This window comes from Microtus pennsylvanicus, chromosome 18 (genome assembly GCF_037038515.1).
Source record: "Microtus pennsylvanicus isolate mMicPen1 chromosome 18, mMicPen1.hap1, whole genome shotgun sequence".
Taxonomy (NCBI): domain Eukaryota; kingdom Metazoa; phylum Chordata; class Mammalia; order Rodentia; family Cricetidae; genus Microtus; species Microtus pennsylvanicus.
In genome coordinates this window covers 1,988,676-2,007,321 of record NC_134596.1, presented here as the reverse complement: position 1 = coordinate 2,007,321, position 18,646 = coordinate 1,988,676, and the positions used below count along the sequence as shown (strand labels likewise).

The 18,646-nt window shown below is 52.7% G+C and overlaps 2 protein-coding genes and 1 long non-coding RNA gene across 9 annotated transcripts; 1 reads left to right on the top strand and 2 right to left on the bottom strand.

The window, feature by feature from the left end:
* The first annotated feature begins 19 nt into the window (after positions 1–19).
* On the top strand, positions 20–18,610 carry LOC142837506 (uncharacterized). Of its 7 annotated transcripts, none has more exons than XR_012908283.1 (5): positions 20–76; positions 12,337–12,878; positions 13,198–13,344; positions 14,524–14,651; positions 17,248–18,610. It is a non-coding gene; the product is annotated as an uncharacterized LOC142837506 (long non-coding RNA). The 7 variants fall into 7 exon arrangements; XR_012908279.1 differs by having other exon boundaries at positions 21–76; positions 14,524–14,699; XR_012908280.1 differs by lacking the exon at positions 17,248–18,610 and having other exon boundaries at positions 23–76; positions 12,337–12,552; positions 12,639–12,878; positions 14,524–17,017.
* Klk9 (kallikrein related peptidase 9) lies at positions 1,290–5,623 on the bottom strand. The gene is made up of 5 exons (XM_075952709.1): positions 5,581–5,623; positions 5,284–5,440; positions 3,161–3,426; positions 1,849–1,985; positions 1,290–1,525 (listed from the first exon to the last, which is right to left on the bottom strand). Exons 1-5 carry the CDS (start codon positions 5,621–5,623, stop codon positions 1,367–1,369), a joined length of 762 nt encoding a protein of 253 aa, XP_075808824.1. The 3' UTR covers positions 1,290–1,366.
* Positions 12,696–16,228, bottom strand: Klk10 (kallikrein related peptidase 10). The gene is made up of 5 exons (XM_075952613.1): positions 16,141–16,228; positions 14,512–14,695; positions 13,618–13,892; positions 13,233–13,366; positions 12,696–12,848 (listed from the first exon to the last, which is right to left on the bottom strand). The coding sequence occupies exons 1-5, from the start codon at positions 16,226–16,228 to the stop codon at positions 12,696–12,698; spliced, it is 834 nt and encodes a 277-aa protein (XP_075808728.1).
* Positions 18,611–18,646: the final 36 nt, after the last annotated feature.

Sequence of the window (18,646 nt, the reverse complement as noted above, 5' to 3'; positions counted from 1 at the left end):
TGAGCCCGCAAGCACGCGAGGAAGGGCGGGGGCTGGAGTGACTTTAGAAGGAGGGGCTGGAGTCTCCGAAGCCCAGGTGAGGACTGGAGGGACTATGCACCGACCCCCGGACTAGGACAGAAAGAGCTGGGTCAGGGAGGGATGCAGCTGGAATCTGCTCTCTTGGGTCTGAGGGAGGAGACTAGGGTCTGGATCCTTGCATCTGAGGGAGTAGGGAAGGGTCTGGACCTCTGGGTCTGAGAGAGGAGGGCTGGATCTGCACCTTTGGGTTCGAGGGAAGAGGGCTGGTATTTGGTATCTGGGTCTGAGAGAGATGGGCGGGAGCCTGGACCCGAGTGTGAGGGAGGAAGGTGGAGCCTGAATCCCTGAGTCCGAGGGAAACGATCTGAATTTTGAATACCTCGTCTGAACCTCTGGATCTGAGGAAGAAGGGCTAAGATGTGGAGCCCTAAGACTTAGGGTGGAGGCTGAATCTGAAGGAGGAGAAATGGGGTGTTCTCCAGGGTCAGAGGGAGCAGGGGACTGTTTTCTGTCGGAAATGAGTTTTGTGGAAGGTGGGGAAGGCATGTGTTCTGGTTGGGGACTTTGAGGGTGGATCAGCAGTCGTCCCGGGGCATCTGGGTAGGCAGGTTAGGGTGGCGCTGTGACCTGGTTTCCCCTTCCCCCTGGGGCGGCGGGACGAGCCCTGGCTGAAGTCCCAAAGTGCTGCAATAGGCTTGTTGTTAGGGTTAGCCCAAAGGTTCGGCTGGTGTCGGTTCCCTCATTTGCCCTTTCCTTCCCACCTCTGAGTACCCTTCATCTAACATATCACAGACGATAGGAAGTCACCGCCCAGTGCTTTATTCTAATTCATACTATGACTCTGAAGAGATCAATGCCCCCATCATCCTCTCTCAAGAGTCAAACCCACGACACAGCCTGGGCAGAACTCAAAATCTTCAGAAATCCACGTGGGCGGAGTTAACGCAGTCCTGACATCACCGGTGGCGGGGCTAAGCAGGGTGGAGACCGGAGAAGAAATCCCATAAGGTAGAATTTGGAGTGATGCAGCTACTTAGTGAAAGATATTTCTTGGCGGTGATCGTGAGGGTTGGGCTACTCCAGAGAGTAGTTATTAAAGTCAGTCTGGGTCAAGGGTAAAGAAGGCGTGTCTCTTGGGCTTAGAGGAGGCGTGGTCTTATAATTTATTTGCCTGGGAGCAAAACCCGAGAGGTCAGATGACCTAAGTGGGTGGAGTCTTGGGCGGAGCCTAAGCGGTGGAGTCCGAGTGGAAAAGTGGGGGGGGGGGGGGGGGAATTTCAACGTCCAGAGTTGTGATGCAGAAGCAGGAGGTCCTGAATCCATCTTCCTCTCCTGTCTGTCCTTACTATAGACTGTTTTCTTCCATGGTTTTTTGAACCCAGTCCCGGTAGTGGCATACGCTGGTGTAGACAGCGGGTCTCTGGGGTCTGGAACAAGGCTCAGATCCCCCAGACACTATACCCGCCAGGGTTCCGTTGCACACCAGGGGTCCCCCAGAGTCACCCTGTGCAAGGTGGAGAGCAGAGCTGTTAGCTGGGTCTGTTCATGGGAATCGAAGCTTCCTTCTTCTGAGAAAGCCTCCGGTTTTCTGCTGTTCAACACTCAGGAGGCTTGGCTTGCAGTCTCCCCTCCCTCAGACCAAGGAATAAAGGCTCACAGACCTTACCCCCACCCCATCATGTAGCATCCTGGGCTCCCAGAATCACTCAGGGCTTATCCTGGATCCCCAGGACCCTTCTTCCCTAGGTCCTGGAGTCTGTGGCTCCAGGCGTCTCCTGCCCTAAGGTCTGGAAAAAGGCCTCCATTTTCCTGCAGGGGGTGGCTCACCTGGCAGGATCCTCGGCCACCCTCCCACAGGCCAGCACACAGCATCTTGTCAGAGATGTGGCCCGGGTACGCCCAGCGACAGAGCTTGTTGTCCAGGATGCTGATGTTGGCGCACTGAAGTGTCATTGGGTACTGTACTGTTGGGGAAGAAGGAAGAGGATGGAGGATGTTCCCAAAATCCCAGGCAGCACCCTTCAGAACCTTCCCTACAGCCCTTCCTTCCCCAGGACCCCTACAGAGACACAGGGCCAAGATCCAAAGACAGAGGTAAGAGATATCAACCCAGTCACAGGGTTGGAGAACAGATGTCTAAGAGGGGGAGAAGACCAGAAGGAAGAGAAGACCAGAAATAGGAAGATGTGTTTGTGCGCATGCATGTGGGGGCATGCGTGCATGTGCGTGCGTGTAGCTCACAGGGGGGGGGGTGAACAGAGACCAGGGAGGGAGATGGACACCCTTGAGAGAAAAACCACTGTCAGAGACAGATGGCAAGGCAGACACACAGAGAAAAGGGTTGGGAGGCGTTAACAGGAAGCAGACAGCACAGTGGGAGTACATGGTTTCTTGCAGACAGAAATCCCTGGAGTGTAGTCTCTGTATAATTTGATCTTGCCAAGTGATGCTATTTTGAGAGTGTGAGCACCTTTTAGCCATTCTTTGAATTTTATTATTTGTTTATACTTTTTTTGAGACAGATTCTATAAAGCCTTGGGTAGAACTTTCTATGTAGACCAGGCTGGCTTCAGATTCCTAGAGATCTGCCTGCCTCTGCCTCCCGAGTCCTGGGATTAAAGACATACACTACCATACCCTGCCCTGAACTTTCTGTGTGTGTGTGTGTGTGTGTGTGTGTGTGTGTGTGTGTGTGTGTGTGTGTATGTGGTATACACACATTGGAGCGTACACAGCTGTGTATGAGTATACAGAGGTCAAAGGAGGCCATTGGGCCCCTACTCTGTCACTCTACTTATTATTCCCTTGAGACAAGGTCTCTCATTGAACCTGGGGCGAGGCTGGGAGCTAACATATCCCATAGTGAGGAGGCTTGGGAGGCAAGAAAGGAGGAGGATGGGAAGAGGATAAAAAACGGAGAAGGAGGAAAGGAGGAGGAAGAAGGGGAGAGGAGAAAGAAGGAAAGGAAGAGGAAAAGGGGAAAAGAGGAAGAAGATGGAGGAGGAAGAAGAGGAAGCAGAAAAAGGAAAGGGAAAAGAAGAGATTAGTAGGAGGATGTGAAGGAGGAATGGAGGAGGAAGAGGAAGACAGGTGGAGGGAGATGGTTAGGAAGGAGTGAGGCTCAAAGGCACATCCGTACGTTTTGAGCTGGACACGCTGCCCCAGCCAGAGATAAGGCACTGGGAGCCCACGGACGGCAGGCTCTGGCTGAGGTTGAGGGGTTGCACAGCTGCACTCATCTGGACCCTCCTGGGTAGCCGGATCAGCATGATGTCATCATTATGGTCATTGGCAGAGAGGTCCGAGTTGAACCCAGGATGGGGGAAGAAGTCCGTGGCCAGAAGCAGCTTCTCAGGGCCTTCCCACTGCCACAGATGATGCTCCCCAAGGCGGACCCACAGGTACCTGTGAGGACAGGTGCCTCAGTCCCTCCAAGACACTGTGTGCCTCTCCACAACCACACACCCTCTCTGAGGCTCTTAGCCCACTTTTTGGAGTCAACCACCTTTTTTTGCTACCCCACCTGGGGCCTCAGTGGTGACCTGGGTCCATTAGAACCTTGTGGATGCATGGGGACCCCACCCCTGCCCCCACAGGTCTGGTGGCTTCTGCGGAGGTGGTTTTAAGTGTTTTTAGAGTGTGTGTGGAGGGGATGGGACATGGACAATTTCCAGGTTTTCCAAGAGGCCTTAAGCCACTCCCACCTATAATATCCTTTATCGCCCAGACATTTCCTCTTCAGATCTAACCCAGGTTCTCTTGCTGTGACCCAAAAAAACTTGCTCTGGTCTGAGTCTGTGCTTTCAATATTTGGGGACTTTCTAAGGTCTCCGTGTAGCCTAACCTCCGACCTTCCATGGTGATGATTGAAAACTCAGGATCTGGAAGTGTGCGGTGTTATTTCTGTGCCTACCCCTCTCTGACAACCCGGGGGGCAGAAGTTAACCCTTTCGTGCCACCTAGCCTCCCTGATTCTTCCTCCATCTGCACAGCCTTGCCTTTTCTCCTCTTATCTCAGGGACTAAATCAAACATCACTCTCTCCGCCCAAGATGGTACCCTTCTTGGAGGGATGCATATTGGAAAATTTCTGGCAAGAATGTTGGAACAGCCTGGGTGACCTTGGCCGGGGCAATGAACAGAGAATTCTTTCACCCCATGGGGTCCAGGACCCTAGAACACCAAGAATCATATGCTAGAATTCTAAGAGTCTAATACCTAAGGCTTCTGGGATTGTGCGGTGCTTCACTTAGGGAACTGTATAGATCCACGCTTCTAAATATTCTACATCTTATTTCATCACAACATCTGAGGCCTTAGTCCTGGATGAGGGCCTGTCATCCAGCACTCAGGTGGTGGAGGTCAGAAGAACAGGAGTTCAAGGCCATCTTTGGCTGCATAGCAGGTTCAAGGCCAGCCTGGGCTATGTGAAATCTTGTCTGAAAAACAAACTCCAGGATTTTAGAATTGTCTGCATTAAACCTAATGGTCAAAGGTCTTAGACTCCCAGCATTCTAGGACAAGAAGGCAAGAGTCTCACCAGTCTAGCAGTCTGTAAACATTTGATTTAGAAAATGTTAAGCATCCACAGCTTGAGTTCCTGAGAGAAGCCCTCTTGGTCCATAACATTCTGCAGTGGTGGGATTCTGGGACATGAAACCCACCAGATTTATATGTCCATCAGTCTAAGCTTCTAGAATTCTCTGTGTTCCAAACACTGGCTGAAAAAATTAGCAATTTCTGACTATAGGATTCTGTAATTTTTCCTTCTGTCTTTCCTCTCTCTCCTCGTGTCTGTCTCTCTAGGACTTTCTTCATTCCCTTTGGCCCCCTCCCATGGCTATTCTCTTCCCTTCCTCCTCTCTTCTGTGTTCCCTCCATCACTCTTTCCTTCTTCCCTTTTCTCTCTTGTATTTTTCTTGAGAGAGTCGCACATGTCCCAGCTGGTTTAGAGTTTTCAGTGTAACTGAGGATGATCTTGAATTCCTGGTTGATCTAGGATGCCTGTAATCCCAGCACTCTAGAGAGGCGGATGTCTGTGGATCTATGTTCCAGGCCAGTCTGGTCTACCTTGCAAGTTCCAGCACAGCCAAGACTACACAGCAAGACCCTGAAGAGCCTAGTTGTTGGGTCTTAGAATAAGGTGTCTGAGCAGGTCCCTAAGAACCCCGGTCTGGTGTCAGACCTCTCCTACCTCCAACTCCGAGGCCCCAGCCCCTTACCTCAGCCCTTCCCCTTCTGTTTCCCAGCCCTGGACACTCACGGCTTGCGGCAGTGGGCAGCTGTGAGGAGCCATCGGTCACTGATGAGCGTGGCTCCGCAGAGCTGCCGGGTGAGGTAGAAGAGGCCCGCCTGCCAGGGCTGAGAGTGGCGCTGGCATTCCCGGGCTCCCACGGTGCGGGTGTCGGCTCCACAGTGGCCTGGGGTGCAGGGGAGGGCACAGGGGTCAGAACCAACAGGCTGGAAAGAGCTTCAGGAGGAGGATGCTAGGGAATCCAGAGGGCAGAGGACACTGCATAGGGTAGCAGGGGGTTGGAGGGCACGGGGCTGGGCTTCTCACCTGCCAGCAGAGAGAGCAACACGAAGGGGAGTCCCAGCTTCATGGCCTTGGGCGCAGATCCAGCGGCCTGCAGCTGGGCGCCTGGCCTTCTTTATGGTAAGCCATAGAGATCTTCCTTCCTCCTCCCTGGGGCCGCCCCAGTGATTAATCAGGGTTGAGAAATGTCCCCGGGGGAGGGGGAAGGCCTGTTGCCAGGGTCCTCTGAGAGGGAAGGTGGGTGCATGGGGGTTCTCCATGGGGGCTCTCACCAGAATGGGCTAAGTGGGGAGGGGGCTGGACCTTGGAGAGGTCCCGCCAGAGCTTTAGGAGCATGGGGGTTTGCTTCCCATGACCTTCGGCTGTGAGATCTGGGTCCAGAATGTTCTGTGGTTTGGAGGAAGAGTAGGTGTGGAGGGAGGAGGAGGAAGAGAAGAAGGAACAGGAAGGGGAAGGAAGAAGAGAGGAGGGGGGCAGAGAGAGACAGAGGGAGAGAGAACATGAATGTTACTAGAGAGAATGAATGATGCTCTCTCCACCGAACCAAACCTGTTCTGGGACTGGGATCAGGGCTCCTTCCCTCAGGCACAGGGGCCTCTCCTGTGGGGTTGAGCAATCTGGTCCCTATCTGGACTAACCCACTCTTCCCCATAGTCCCAAGCACCCCAAGAACCCAAGGGCTCCACTTCTTTGGTTCCAAGCCCAGGCATCTCTTCCTACCCCCCCCCTTCTCTAACATCCTCCGGGCGTCCATTGTCTTACCTATCTCCCTCACCCATATTTTGTCCATTTTTCCTGCTTCTCCCTCCCAGCATAGGGTGAATCCCCGGGGGAGCCCAGTCTGCGTCTGACTCATTCCTGTCCCCAGTGTCACCCTGTTCTGGGTGGGGCTCTCTGGAGTCCTCCAAAGATGGTAACGATGGAGTAAATGTCTTTCCCCATATCTTTCTTTTTTCTGAGAAACTCTTACTTGTCTTCAAGATCCAACCCAAACGCCCCTCTTCTGGCTTACCTTCTGGGTTTCCCTCAGGCCAAGGCTGACTGGGCCATGACCAACACCGTCCACTTTCTGCTGCCCAACAGCAGTTGAGATCTGCTCCCTGGAACACTCCTTCCCCGTGACATTGCACTCTGAGCTGGAACGTCTGTGCCCAGTTTTCTTGGGGGTAAAGATTAGATGCATGACTTAGCGGCCAGGGGTATTTAATGACAATAATAAGCAGAGCTTCAGGGAGGGGGCAGATGGCACTAATTAACAGATGTTAATTAAGAATGTCTGGGGGATGGTTCGATGGGTAATACACTTGCTGTGCAAATCTGAGTTCAATCCCCAGTGCCCTGGTTAAAACACACACACAGAGAGACAGAAAACAAACAAAGAGGCACAATGGTTCTTGTGCTTTAAATCCCAACACTGGGGAGATGGTGACAGATTGGCTGGCAGCCAGGCTAGCCAATCTGTGAGTTCAGTGGGAGGCTGAACAGAAAACAAGGAGGATCAATGAGAAGCCCAGTGGCTAAGGCGCTTGCTGCAGAGTTTGACCTGAATGTGCTCCTCAGACCCACCTGGTGGAATGCAGACAGAATTCATTTTTACAATTGTCCTGTTGGGATGAATCCCCTCAGCCCCATCCCATGTACATGCACGCAAATTAAAAATAATTAAATGTCATAAGAAGAGGTAGTGGGGTTGGAGAGATGGCTCAGGGGTTAAGAATCCTGACTGCTCTTCCAGAGGACCTGAGTTCAATTTCTAGCAACCACCTGATGGCGCACAACTGTCCAGCTCCAGGGGATCGGACGCCCTCTTCTGGCCTCCTTGGGCACTGCATTCACAGACAAGTGCAGGCAAAACACCCATACATGGTAAATGGATGATTTTTTTAAAAAAAAATTAAAGACATATTTGCAAAAAGAAGAACGGATGGGGAGCAATAGGTGGAGGCAAATGATGTAGGACCTCTGACCTCCACACACACACACACACACACACACACACACGTGTGCATGAACACATACACAAACCGGAAAAAAAGAAGAACATCTGGCAACTGTGTTTCCATTCACCACAGAGCATATGCAGAGTCCACGCAGCCTTCAAGTGCTTGCTAGCCAAGGGCACAGCCACTCCCCATTCTGTCCCGGTTGTCTCTGAATCTGGGACTGGATGCTGCATGCAAAGGGCTGCATCTGTGCTTTAAGAGCATATTCTAGGGGCCGGAGAGACGGATCTGTGGTGAGGAGCACTTGCCGCTCTTCAGAAGATCCGGGTTCAGTTCTCAGCATCTACATCAGGTGGTTCACAGTAGCCAGGAGATCTAATGCCCTCCTCTGGCATCTGAAGGTACGTGCTCATCCACACGCACGTAAAATTAAATAAAGATAAAATAGATCTTTAAAAAAGTACGTGTTAAGCTGAGCGGTGGTGGTGGTGCTCACCTTTAATTCCAGCACTCAGGAGCAGAGGCAGGTGGATCTCTGTCAGTTCAAGGCCAGCCTGGTCTACAGAGAGTGTTACATGACAGGCTCCAAAGCCACACAACAAAACCTTGTCCCCAAAAACCAACCAACCAAACGGAAGGGGACATGTTAGTAGCTGTTCTTTGAAGAAAGAAAGATTTGTTTTATGTCCCAGATGTTTGTTAGTGCCGGGTCTCACTGTGGCCGCATCTCAGAGCAGCAAGGGTCTTTTAACTGCCCACCCATTTCAGATACCTCTTAAAGATTAATTAATTTATTGTATGTGGGTGTGATACAGACCACGTGTGGAGGTCAAAGGACAACTTGTGGAAGTCATTTCTCTCCTTCCACAGTGTGGGTCCTGGGGATCAGGCTTGGCAATATCACATTGCGCACTGGGCCATCTCGCCAGCACAGTCATCCACGGTGAGACTTTATATAAAAAGTAGATTTTAAGAATTTTATTTTATGGCATGAATATTTTGCATAACACGCATACTTGGTATCTGTGGCGGTCAGAGGAAGGCATTCGGCCCCTGGGACCGGAGTTATGAGTGTTGTGAGCCACAGTGTGGGTGCTGGAAATTGAGTCTGTATCCTCTGGAAGAACAGCCAGTGCTTTACACTGCCTGGACTTAAAGAAGAAGTTTGTTCCAATTCAATTATCTTATTTAATATGCCGGCATCCCTGTTTCAGGGTAGGGGACTGAAGTAGAGAGTGTGAGATGGGAAGGCTGCCATCCAATAAAAACACAAACAGGACAAAAGGAATGGGGGCCACAGAGGACATGGTGGAGCCATTGAGATCAGTAACCAGCACGGGACACTTTGTCTATGCCAATCCGGGAAGGCCTCCTGGCGGAAGTGACCTCACAGAGACCTGAATGAAAGGAATGTGAGACTTGTCTGATGAGCAGTTTCCTGGGGGTGGAGCTTGGTTGGAGTCATCTCTGGGGCCTGTCAGAGGACATGGGTGAATTACTCCAGACATGAGGCTGGTCAGCAAGACCCTGCTTACTGTGTTTCAGATCCCAGATGACACAGAGGACTGACATTTCCTGAGTGTGCCAATGGGATGGGATGGGAGCTGTCGGTCACACTCCAAGTTCTGATCTTGGAAAACAACACTTCATGGGCTGTGCTGGGAACAGGGACTGTTCCATGTCCATTGTTGTCCACCCTTCCCCTACTGGGCCTGGCTGTCTCTCTAATTGTTTGGAAGGGGGAAATGTGCTAATTGAGTAAGCGAACACCTTTCTCTACAGCCTTTTATCTGCTGAACTCTTTTTTGTTTGTTCATTTGTTTGTTTTTGTTTTTTGAGACCAGGCTTCCCTTTAGCTTTGGTGCCTGTCCTGGAACTAGCTCTTGTAGACCAGGCTGGCCTTGAACTCACAGAAATTCAACTGCCTCTGCCTCCTGAGTACTGGGATTAAAGGTGTGCGCCACCACCACCCGGCTTCTGATGAACTCTTATTCATCCTTCAAGACCCAAACTAAATTCTCCTCTGCCAAGATATCTGTGTCCCCTTTCTTTAGGTCTAGGCTAAGTCAGTGTGCTCAAACACATTTCCATTTCATCTGACTTCTGTGGAGAGCCCACCCACTTCAGAATAGAAACATTTACCCACAGACCATATCAGGAGGAGGGAATTAATCTCTTTGACAAAACTGTCAGAACCCCTTAACATAAAGCACAATGTTTCCTAACCCCTACAGGGAGGTTCCTTGGTGAGGTTAGCAGCGGAGACTCTGCTGTACCTGGGAGTAGGCATGGGTCCCCCAGAAAGGCAGAGACTGTGCCAGGGACCCAAAGTCACGGTGGTTCCTTCCAGGTCAGGAAGAACTGGTGTTGGGTGAGCCCAAAAATGAGATCTTTGGGAGGGGGAGAGGAAGTGGTTAAAAGACACCTCTGAAAGCTTAGGGGAATGGAGAGTTTGATTTTCCCATTGTGGATGGGGTGGAAGTGCAGCCGGATAGAAAAGGAACATGGTGGAAGAGGACCCTTCTCCCAGAGTCTAGTGAAGCCGGATAGAAAAGGAACATGGTGGAAGAGGACCCCTTCTCCCAGAGTCTAGTGAAGCCGGATAGAAAAGGAACATGGTGGAAGAGGACCCTTCTCCCAGAGTCTAGTGAAGCTGGATAGAAAAGGAACATGGTGGAAGAGGACCCCTTCTCCCAGAGTCTAGTGAAGCTGGATAGAAAAGGAACATGGTGGAAGAGGACCCCTTCTCCCAGAGTCTAGTGAAGCCGGATAGAAAAGGAACATGGTGGAAGAGGACCCTTCTCCCAGAGTCTAGTGAAGCCGGATAGAAAAGGAACATGGTGGAAGAGGACCCTTCTCCCAGAGTCTAGTGAAGCCGGATAGAAAAGGAACATGGTGGAAGAGGACCCTTCTCCCAGAGTCTAGTGAAGGTTTCTCACTAGCCAAGTGTCAGGGGTTCCAGCTTCTCCCAGAGTCTGCTGAAGGTTTCTCACTAGTGAAGCGTCAGGGCTTCCAGCACAGTTAACCGCTGAGTTTGCTGGTTTAGTTCTTGTTGTAAGAGCTATGTTTTTTATTATTTTAAAACCACATATACCTGTGCACGTCTGTAGCTGGGTACCTGGATATGAGTGCAGATGCCTGAGGAGGCCAGAGGCATCTGACCTCTTGGGTACTGGGAACCAAACTCAGGGTCCTCTGCAAGAGCAGTGCACACTCTTAACCACCGAGCCAACTCCCGAGCCCATATTGTAAAGTTTCGAGTTTCAAGCATATTGGTGTTTTGTCTGCATGGATGTCTGTGCACCACACGTGTGCCCAGAGACGAAGAGAGCATCGCAGCCGGGAACTGGAATTATTGCTGCTCCTGAGCTGCCGGTGAATGCCAGGAGTGGAATCCCCTCTCCTAGCTGAGCCCTTTCTCCAGGCCCTTCTTTCTTTGCTTTCTTTCAATGTTTCTTACATGTACTTATTTTGGGTGTGCACAGTACGTGTGATGGCCAGAGGACAGTTTGTAAGTGTCTGCTCTCTCCTTCCATCTGTGCAAACCACAGAGGTAACTGGCTGGTTCAATATTGCTTTTATATAGAAATATTTTCACATAAGAACTCTAAAGTCACAATAATCTGGGCCAAAGGTCTGCGTGTGTCTGGCCTGGGGCCTCCCTCCTCTCCCAAGGACTTCTCCCACAGATAAACCCCACTGATCTGCTATAGTCCCACCAGCTGCTCCGAGAAGCTACCCTGTGACCTCAGATATAATGGCACCATTATAGGAACATAATCAAACTCCATCGTAAATTCCATTTCTACTGTTGTGAAAACCAATGAAGCAGATTCTCCGTTGAGAAGCCCATGCCCCTGGGGCAGGTGAGATAAGTCAGTGGGGAGAAATCACATATGGGCAAGCCTGACAACCTGGGTTCCATCCCTGGGACCCACATGGGGAAGAAGAGAACCAACTCTCACAGACTGTCCTCTGACCCTCTCCCCACACACAACACCTGCACACCTGCACGCACTCACTCAGATAGACACATAAACATAATAGAAAGGCCACGCCCACGTCTGAGGTGTGGGTTACTTTCTTCTCAAGTGTCTCTCTTTCTTTCGACCCTGTGCTCAAAATCCATGCTTTAAAAATTCATGCAATAAACTCCAACTTAGGCCAGTAAATTGCTCAGTGGGTAAAGACACCATCAAGCCTGACAACTTGAATTCAATCCCTAAAATACACATGTGGAATGGAAAGACTGGCTCCTGGGGTGTCCTCATGTGTACTCATGTGCCCACGTACACGCACATAAATAATTTTTTAATTAACAAGGTCTGTCAAGATGGCTCAGTGGGTAAAGGTGTTCCCAGCTGAGTCGGATGACCTGAGTCCAAACTCTGGGACCCACAGGGTAGGAAGAGAAAACCAAATACCTCTGATCTCCATACATGTGCCATGCTGTGTGTACAAACACAAAATAAATGTGATTGAAACAAAACAAAACAAACGTCCAACTCCACTGCACACTGGCATGTCATGAAATCCAGTTTTACCTGAACTGAGGTCCCTAAGAGGTGAAGGAGTTCTGAGGATGCCGTGGGCGGCAGCGTGGAGCCTCTTCCTTGCTGCTGACTTATATGAAGGCCGCCCTCTGTGCACACACTGGCCCTGATCCCAGACAGAGGCACACACATTGGAGGTTATATCAGGTAGGATTTAATCAGCGCTCACCAGACTGTGTCTACATCTCCGAGACAATTACCATAAAAATCCATACATGCGCCTTCCATCATAGTCTCTACACACATATGTAAGAGGTAGACAATTCATTGCCCCCATATTTCAGACGAGGAAACCAAGACACAGAGAAAGCACCAGGCTTGCCCCAGTCACAAGAAGAGGGAGGTAGAGGAAGCCCAGCTGGATGACTCTGATAGCTTTCAGAGACTGGAGACTGTCCGCTTCCTTGAGGTACTAGAAGTTTCTCAGCCATCATTTCCTGCACGTGTGAGCAGAGGACGGAAGTGGGCGAGGGGTGAGGGGAGAGGGCGCATGCTCAACGGTGTGAGGGGAGAGGACGCATGCTCAAAGGGGTGAAGGGAGAGGACGCATGCTCAAAGGGTTGAGGGGAGAGATGTATGCTCAAAGGGGTGAGTGGGCATGACAGAAGGAAAGCGGGCGAGGAAGACGGGTGTGAGAGGCTGGTCACGTGGAACTAATGACTCTCCGGATCCAGGGCATGTATTTGCAGACATCAGTGTAGACGGCCGGGTGTGGGGTAGCACCACAGGGGTAAATGCCCCACGAGAGGATGCCATGCAGGGTGTTGTCGCACACCAGTGGGCCACCAGAGTCACTCTGAGGACGGGAGGAAGGAGACATCATGAGGTGAGAGCTACCACTGTTTGGAGGGCAATTGCTGGGTTAGGACACAAAAGATGCTGGCATGGGGCTGGAATGATGTCACAAGCTGGGGTGGTAAGGGGATACAGACTTGGGGGTGGCAGCGGAGATGGGATGAGTTTGCAGTTGGAATCGTGACTCATCAGAGGTGAGAAGGACCAAGGACAGGGGTTGGCAGGGTGTGAAATGGATTGAGGGAGGACGTGGGTGGAGAAAGGGGCTACTAAGGAGTAGGGAGGACTGAGGACTGGGGAGGGAAGTGGTGGAAGGCAGTCAGCTCCTGCACTGCCTGTCTGCCCTCCAGCCAGGACATAGAAATGCTTCCTGACCTGTCCTTACCTGGCAAGAGTCCTGGTTTCTGTCCAGCCCCGCACAAATCATGTTGTTGGTGATTACGCCCGGGTAGAAGACCTCACACTGCTTCCGGCTAAGGAGAGTTACCCTGGAGCAGGTCAGGCTCTTGTTGTACTTCACTAAGAAGAAACGGCCAGTCATACAGGGCCCAGTCAGTCCTTTCCTCCAGATCCAGGAATCCAGTCCCAAGCCTTCCTCCTGCACACCGAGGGGACCTAAATCCACTCCTCCACTCTTAGACCCAGGAATTCAGACTTCTAGGGTCCTCCCTAAGCCTCTTCCATGAGAATCAGGGTGCCAGCTTCTCTAGAAACCCAGAAATCAATTCAGCCCTCCTCCCTAAGGTAGAGTCTTCCCGCCCAGTTCTTGCCTCTGCGGGAGGCTGTGGTCCCCCAGCCTGCGACCTGGCACTCCTGCCCTGGCTGGGAGCACTGGAAGGGCAGTTGCACCGGATGCACGTTGGGCGTTATCACGACAGGACTCCTCAGCTTCAACAGCATGAGGTCATGCTCATCTGAGCGGTGGGGCAGGACCGGGCCTGAGCAAGGCTGGTACTTGGGGTGGAAAACGGGGGAATTTGTGGACCGAAGCTGTTCCTTCTGGAAAAGCAGCAGGTGATCATCCCCAATTCGAGCCCTCAGTGGCCTGGGAGAGAAATAGACAAACATAAAACCTTCATGGAGACGGAGCCTGGTCCTTGGGTCAGAGGGTCGGGAGTGACGTGGGGCTCCTAAGACCAGAGAGATCTGGGAGAGGAGCTGGGGCTACTCCCCTGGTACTGAGGCAGAAAGCTGGGGTCTGAACCCCTGGGTCTGATGAAAGAGACTGGAGCACGGACTCCTGGGTATGAGGGAGGAGGGCTGGGACTGAACCCCTGAGTCTGAGCAAGGGAGTAGGAGCTTGGGGGTTGAAAGAAAGCTGGTATCTCAACTCGTTGGGTATGCCAGTCTCTCTTTGCTCCGTGTCACCCGGTCATTTCTCCCTGTGTGACAGGCACATGAAGGGAAGACAGTGGGTTTTGGGGGGGGCGAGGGGAGGAAGATTGTTTTTGTTTTGTCTTAAATACTGACTACAACAGTCCCTGACTTCTGCGGCGCACAGGTGCTATGGGCCCACAGCATCCTCTGGCGGTGCAGCTCCAATCCTGCCTCTTCTGTTGGATGGCTGCCACCCCTAATCTGAGGGAGCTGGGCGAGTGCCTGAGCCCCATCCTCCCCGCCCTCCGTGGCGGCCCCTCGGTGGCTGCCTCTGGAGCGTCCCTTACTTCTTTCTCCAGCAGTGGGCGGCCGTGAGCACCCAGTTCCGGTCGACGAGGACACCCGCGCACTGGAACTGGAGGTTGTGGAAGAGGGAGACCTGCCAGGGTTGTGAGCCACGCGTGCACGGGACGCTAGCCGTCTCAAGGTCCACCTGCGTGGCGTTTCCCGGAAGCAATAACGCCTGCGCGGCTGGGTAGAGAAGCGGGGGATGAGGGCTCGCCTGCCCGGGGTTGGGTACCGGGTCAGTGCCGAGTTTTACCAGATTGGTCTGCAGGGGGCGCAGCTGGATCGTGAACAGTGGGAGAATTACGGAATCCTGCAAACCGGTTGCAGAGAGCGTGAAAGGGCAGGAGGGGTTATAATGGAATGGGACGACAACACCTCTGGGCTGAGGATGGAGGGAGAAGGTCTGGGGGAAGATGGTGTGTAGGAAAGGCTGGGCTCTAGCCTAGGGGGCAGAGACCAGATGCAGACCTAAGGGGGTGGGGGGGGGGGGGGCGCAGAGAGGGGCAAGAACGGGACTCAGAGGGGTAAGGACAGAATACAGTGGGGCAGTAAAGGGAAGAAGAAGCACAATGGAGTAGTGAGGAGCAGAGACAGAGTTCAGTCCAGCTGTGAGCAGCTGGAGCCAGGAACACAGTAGGGGCAGTGAGGAGCAGGAGACAGGACACACAGTAGGGGCAGTGAGGAGCTGGAGACAGGACACACAGTAGGGGCAGTGAGGAGCTGGAGACAGGACACACAATAGGGGCGGTGAGGATCAGGAGACAGGAACACAGTAGGGGCAGTGAGGAGCAGGAGACAGGACACACAGTAGGGGCAGTGAGGAGCAGGAGACAGGAACACAGTAGGGGCAGTGAGGATCAGGAGACAGGACACACAGTAGGGGCAGTGAGGAGCAGGAGACAGGAACACAGTAGGGGCAGTGAGGAGCAGGAGACAGGACACACAGTAGGGGCAGTGAGGAGCTGGAGACAGGACACACAGTAGGGGCAGTGAGGATCAGGAGACAGGAACACAGTAGGGGCAGTGAGGATCAGGAGACAGGACACACAGTAGGGGCAGTGAGGAGCTGGAGCCAGGAACACAGTAGGGGCAGTGAGGATCAGGAGACAGGAACACAGTAGGGGCAGTGAGAAGCAGGAGACAGGACACACAGTAGGGGCAGTGAGGAGAAAGAGACAGGACACACAGTAGGGGCAGTGAGGAGCAGGAGACAGGGACACAGAGGGACAGTAAAGGGACTGGGCGATAAGGGACTGCGTGAAGCACTAGGCAGGTGGGGAAGGATCTGCAGGAGGGAAGGGGCAGAAGGAGGGCTCTGCGCTGCACAGCAGACTAGACTGTAGGACTCGGTTAGGAAAAGGCAGGGGCAGAATGGGTCCGCAGGGGGTGAGAAGGCATGCAAAGCAGGAAAGGAGAAGCTGATGGAGCCAAGGGGCTGGGTTCTGTTCCTGGGAGGCGCGGCCCCTGGGGACAGAGCCCACCCAAGAGTGGATCTTGCTTGGGATGGCTATGTGGGTGCTGGGGTGGGGGGACTCTAGGAGGGAGGGCTGAGTATGGTTGTAGTGGCCACACTCTCTCCTCCTCCGGTCCTGGCCCTTCCCTCCCGTCGCCCCCGGCCCCAGGCTCACCCCAGAATTGCACCATCAGTAGCGGCAGCAGCAACTTCACTAGGGCCAAGGCACCAGAGGAGGTGAAGTAGAGGAGTGGGACACTCATGGCTGACACCTGGCTTGCCGATGCCGGACGGAATGGAGGGCTAAAACGGATGTTCCCCGTCAAGACCCCTGCCTCAGCGCGCCTGGGATACCTCAGCAGGGCCTCTCCAGGGACCCTCAGGACTTCAGTCCTTGCTCCTCCAGAAGGGGGCGATTTGTGCACCCAGTCTTTCTTGGCCACCAGCCACGCTGAGCCCCAGTTCCACACTCCTTCGTATGTGTGTGTGTTGGGAGGGGGGGGTCCTGCTGAAAGCCCGTGGGAGCCTCTTCCTAACCTCAGAGCCTAGGGATTTCCCCATGTTACAGGGATATCGAGGCTACAAAAGGGTTGCTGCCCGTTGCCCAGGGTCCCCACCCATCCTCTCGCCATCCACCCCAACCAGGGTGGGGTACATCCCGCTTCACCTGGAAGTCGCCAGTGAGAAGGAGGGAGGAGACTCAGAAGTGTCTCTTTCTTGCCCTGCAGTGTGGGCTGCAAACAGAGCTCTGACCAGGGACCCCTGGCCAGACCTTCCCTTTTAACCCCCAAGATCCCGGAAGCTTTCCCCACCCTCCCCTCAGGGATTCACTCCCTCTCTTTCCCTCTCCCTAATTATAACGTGGGTGGGGCTGGCACTCAACCAGGGCCCCAGATTCCTGCTCCGGGAGGGGCCCTGGAATACAGGCTTCTGCTGGTGACAGGAACACCTTTTGGAGCTGGCTTCCTTGGGGGTTCCCCATGCCCTGTTCTGAGAAGTGTTCCCAGATGTGGTGGGAGGAGGGGAGGTCAAGTCTTCTGGGAGCCTGGGGTGATGGAACGGTGAGTGAGGGCGCGGGGAGGGTGGGAGGGCACGGGGGGGGGGGGGACGGTTCAGGTGGTGGAAGGCAAGAGAAGGAAAGACATAGAGAAACTCCCAAGGTCTAAACCAAGAAACAGTAGGCTCCTTGTGTCTCAGCATGTGTTTAGGCGGGTGGGGTGGGAGTCTGTAGCTTTGCGCTAAACCTGTGTGAGCATCTTGCATCCTCCCTGCGTGTCTCTAGGTGACACGCAAGCTGGTGAATCACAGGAGGCCCAGGCTGCAAGGGGCAGGCCACATCACTTCAGCTAACACCCTCATTTTGGGTGAGGAATGGGAGGCTCAGAGAGGGTTGTGACTCATAAGAGGTCACACAGCAAGCAAGTCCGCCTAACAACCAGAAGATTCTATCTAGTCCCAGCTCTGAGTTCTTCCTTGTGCCAGCGATCTCTCTCCAAGAGCTGGACAGAACGTCTGTGTTACCTGGGGGATCTTGTGCCTGGCTCAGCCCCGTCCAGAGCTTTTGCTACAGCGGCTGTGTTGTAGCAGCCACCAGCCACATGCGGCTACGGAGCCTTCGAAACATGTCAAAGGTGCTAGGAATTTCCGTTCTGCTTTCGGGTCCTTTGACTGCAGATACCAATCAAATCTGACCTCAGCGAACTGAATCCGGACAGTTTGAAAATGACGGCAGCCTTCTTTCTACCTCTTCCTCCACGCATGCAGACGCGCTCACTGTTATTACACGTGCGCATGTGCAATTTCCCATGGAGGATGAGGAACTGAAAGCCGTGAAGGAGCTGAACTGAGTTCTTTCTGCCTGGCCTGCAAGATGGCTTGGTGGGTAAGGGCACTTGCTGCCAGCCTGATTGGACCCTACGTGGTGAAGGAGAGAGCTGACTTTACAAGTTGCACACTTCCGCATGTGTGCCGTGGCATGAGCACCCCCCTCCATGAATGAGTAAATGAAAAAATAAAAATTTAAGTAACATAAAAAGAAAATGGACTAAGCTGTAAGGTGGCATCGCCTTGAAAGTTAAGACTGTCACGAGGCTTTTAAATTCTCCAGTCTTTCACTTCTCTGGCTGTGACAAATGTCTTCATCTACCCGTACCTACTTTCTTGTCAACAGAAAATAGGACCAGTCTCCCAGGGGGGGTTGAGCATTTAGTTGGTTAGTAACATTTACAGGCTCTGGAGGGCTGAAGAGACGGCTCAGCAGTTTAGAGGACTTGCTGCCCTTGCCGGGGCCCCAGGTTTGGTTCCCAGCACCCATATGGTGGCCAGGGGACCAGATGCCCTCTTCGGGACTTCTCAGGCACCAAGCAGGCATGTGGTGCACATAGAAACATGCAGGCAAAGACTCAACACACATAAATCACTGAAAAGCCGTCTGGATCAGGATCCGAATGCAGATGACATTGAATTCGAACCATTTTATCATTTAACAAATATTTATTGAAACCCTGGGATAAGCCAGGACTTTAGGACTGGGGACAAAACAACAACAACAACAAAACCAAACAAAGCCACTGATGATCATATTAGGAGTCACAACTTAGGTCAAGCCAGAATTTGTTCCAAGTCCCGAGTTGATCATCAGGTCAGAGCATTTCCTATATATATCCACGGTGGGTAGAAGA